Source organism: Rosa rugosa, chromosome 6 (genome assembly GCF_958449725.1).
Source record: "Rosa rugosa chromosome 6, drRosRugo1.1, whole genome shotgun sequence".
NCBI classification, from domain to species: domain Eukaryota; kingdom Viridiplantae; phylum Streptophyta; class Magnoliopsida; order Rosales; family Rosaceae; genus Rosa; species Rosa rugosa.
The window spans coordinates 45,354,170-45,357,240 of record NC_084825.1 but is presented as its reverse complement, the minus strand read 5'-3'; the positions used below and the strand labels follow the sequence as shown (position 1 = coordinate 45,357,240).

The window sequence follows — 3,071 nt, the reverse complement described above, 5'->3', positions numbered from 1 at the left end:
TGTTTTGGGCTCAGTCTTCTAGTTTTTTTTTTTTTTAATCTAGCATTGTTTAGGTTTTTAAGCTACTATTTGTTTATGCTTCATTGTGCCCTTTGGGATTGTGAATAATATTGGGGAAGACTCTTGACTGCGTTCGGAGGCTTCCCTGGTAGTGTCAAGGTTATTTGGTTACTAAAAGCTTCACTTACTCTGGGTTTGCATTATGTTAGATTGCTTTAATCTTTTGCTTTAGAACAATCTTTCATGGTTCATTTCAATCGTAATTCAGTTGTTCGAGTAAGTTATTTTGTAATGTTCTTCATTTGTTATTAATGGATTGACACTGTTCAAAAAAAAAAAAAAAAAAAGCCTTTCAATTTCATGGATTTCATGCTATGCTTTTGCAAAGCTTTAATTGGATTGACCAACAATACAAATTAAATAGTACAAGTTCGTGGTATAAAACCAAGTACCCGAGTCCATCAACAGAGTAACTCCACAAACTTTATTATTCTTCTCCAACCGACACCAGGGTTCATCCATGTGATCGCATTAATATGTTTCTCTGAACTCAAATCTCAAATCCTCCGTAAGTTCTTCTGCATGCGACCGTTGATTGTAATTCCTCTCTCTTTGCCGGTGGACATGTCCTTAGCAGAGACATTCAAGATACCATTTTCATCAATTCTAAAGCATACATCAAACTTAATTTCCCCCTTGGGAGCTTCAGGAATGCCAAGGAGTGTGAAATCACCCAAAAAATTGTTATTTGAGGTGTCTTCACTCTCACCCTCAAAAATGGGGAACCTGGCAGAAGTTTGATAGTCATATAGAGTCCTATTAGTTGTGTTTTTCGTGATGGGAACTCGACTATTTCTTGGAATCACAACTTTCATACAATTGTCACCAATCTCTACCCCAAGTGATAGAGGGGTGACATCCAAAAGACGGATATCTCGAAGCTTCTCATCCCCCTTCCCACTCAACACAGCAGCTTGAACAGCTGCACCATATGCTATAGCCTCATCAGGATTAAGGCCCCTGCAAAGCTCCTTCCCCTGGAACACATCTTGTAAAAGCTGCTGTACCTTGGGTATCCTGGAAGAACCTCCAGCAAGAACAACATCCTGGACACTAGATATATCCATGTTAGCATCTTTCAAACACTTCTTTACAGGCACCATACATTTTTTGAAGAAATCAATGTTCAGTTGTTCGAATTTGGCACGAGTGATAGTTATGTAGAAATCAGTACCCTGCGCCAAACACTCGATTTCAAATTCAGTCGTCATAGCTGAAGAGAGTCTCCTCTTTGCCTTCTCGCAAGCATTTCTGAGCCTCCTAAGAGCTTTGAAGTTCTTACTAACATCCAAACCATGCTTCCTCTTGAATTCCTGAACACAGTAGTTGACCATTTTGCCATCAAAATCTTCACCTCCAAGATGAGTGTCTCCGGCCGTAGCCTTCACTTCGAAGACACCATCACCAATGGTAAGCAGTGACACATCTAAAGTACCACCGCCCAAATCAAATATCATCACTGTTCTCTTGCTATACCAACCAGCCTTCTTGTCAATGCCATAAGCAATAGCCGCTGCGGTTGGTTCATTGATAATACGCAACACGTTTAGGCCAGCAGTGATGCCGGCACTTTTTGTAGCCTGACGTTGTGAGTCATTGAAGTTAGCAGGGACAGTGATGACCGCATTCCTTACTGGTGATCCCAGGTAAGCCTCAGCAACCTCTCTCATCTTTCCAAGCATAATGGAAGAGATGTCTTCAGCAGCAAATTGTTTCTCTTGAGCCTTGTGACTAACCACAATCATGGGTTTGTCAGCAGGTCCTTCAATGACCTTGAATGGCCATAACTTCAAATCAGTTTGAACCGACGTGTCACTGAATTTTCTACCTATTAATCTTTTTGCATCTGCAAATTGATGGTGAGCTTAGTAATTAGCTATCATGAAATGATTTTTTTTTCTTGTTATATTAGAGGAGATCGAATCCTTGATATAGCCAAGTCCTACTATATCTCCACTTTCACAGACCATATGCTCTTGAAAAGTATGTGAACTATATAATTGATAGCTAGAGTTGAGTATGTTAACTCTTTCTTAACCAATAGAGCAATACACCCTGTTGGCAGAACACAAAAATGGATATCAAAACAAATCGTTCAATCTCCTAATAGCCCAATCATAGAGAATTTCCCTTATAGATAACTGGCTCAAGCAGAAATAGTGGGGGAATTAAAAAGAAGCAAATGGAAGAAAAAATAGAACAGAGTTAAACCAGAAAAGTCAACACTCGAGCACATAGGAATAATTGATGAGTGAGCAATTACTGGAATACCAGCTAATATATGTGTATGTATGTATACATATGTTGGATTTGGGAAGATAGATAAACATACCATAGATTGAGTTGGTTGGGTTTCTCATGACTTGGTTAAATGCCATATCACCTGCCATTTGCTCGGCATCAGAGAAGGCAACGTAGGATGGAGTAGTCCTGTTGCCCTGATCGTTCACTATTATTTCTACATGATCGTACTCCCACACTGCTACACAGGAGTAAGTTGTCCCCAGATCAATTCCAATTGCGTGGCCTTCTCCTGCCATTCTCAGCTATAATAAGTACTAGGACAAGCCTTTCAAAAAAAAGAAAAGAAGAAGAAGGTACTGGGACAAGAATTAATAGAATGAAGAAGATTGCAAAGACATAACATTGTGGTCGATCGAAACGGCACGGCTGCACCCGGAATATTCAAACCAAAAGAAACACACAACAGAGTAGCCAAATAGCCGTCTTGGAATTTAGTATTACTATATTAGAAAGGACATAGGATATACTAACACCAAAAAAAAACTACAAAAGTATTTGTCCGGCCAAAAGAATAATCTATAATAGTAGAGGAGATCATATAAAAATGATTGGGGTTTGCTTATTCAAATAAATTAATATTTTGTTATTGCAAAGAAATTTTTGTGAAGATGCTAGGTACTTTATGGACGCAAATCCTTGGGGGAACGCTTACAAGGTCATGAAGAAGAGAGAGTATATGCAATCACTTCTAAAATTGTTCTTATTTG

General features: G+C 38.9%; 1 protein-coding gene across 1 annotated transcript; it reads right to left on the bottom strand.

Moving 5' to 3' along the window:
• Positions 1-350: 350 nt before the first annotated feature.
• Positions 351-2,782, bottom strand: LOC133717046 (heat shock cognate 70 kDa protein-like). Its single transcript, XM_062143672.1, has 2 exons — positions 2,393-2,782; positions 351-1,906 (listed from the first exon to the last, which is right to left on the bottom strand). The coding sequence occupies exons 1-2, from the start codon at positions 2,598-2,600 to the stop codon at positions 558-560; spliced, it is 1,557 nt and encodes a 518-aa protein (XP_061999656.1). The 5' UTR covers positions 2,601-2,782; the 3' UTR covers positions 351-557.
• Between the last annotated feature and the right edge of the window lie 289 nt (positions 2,783-3,071).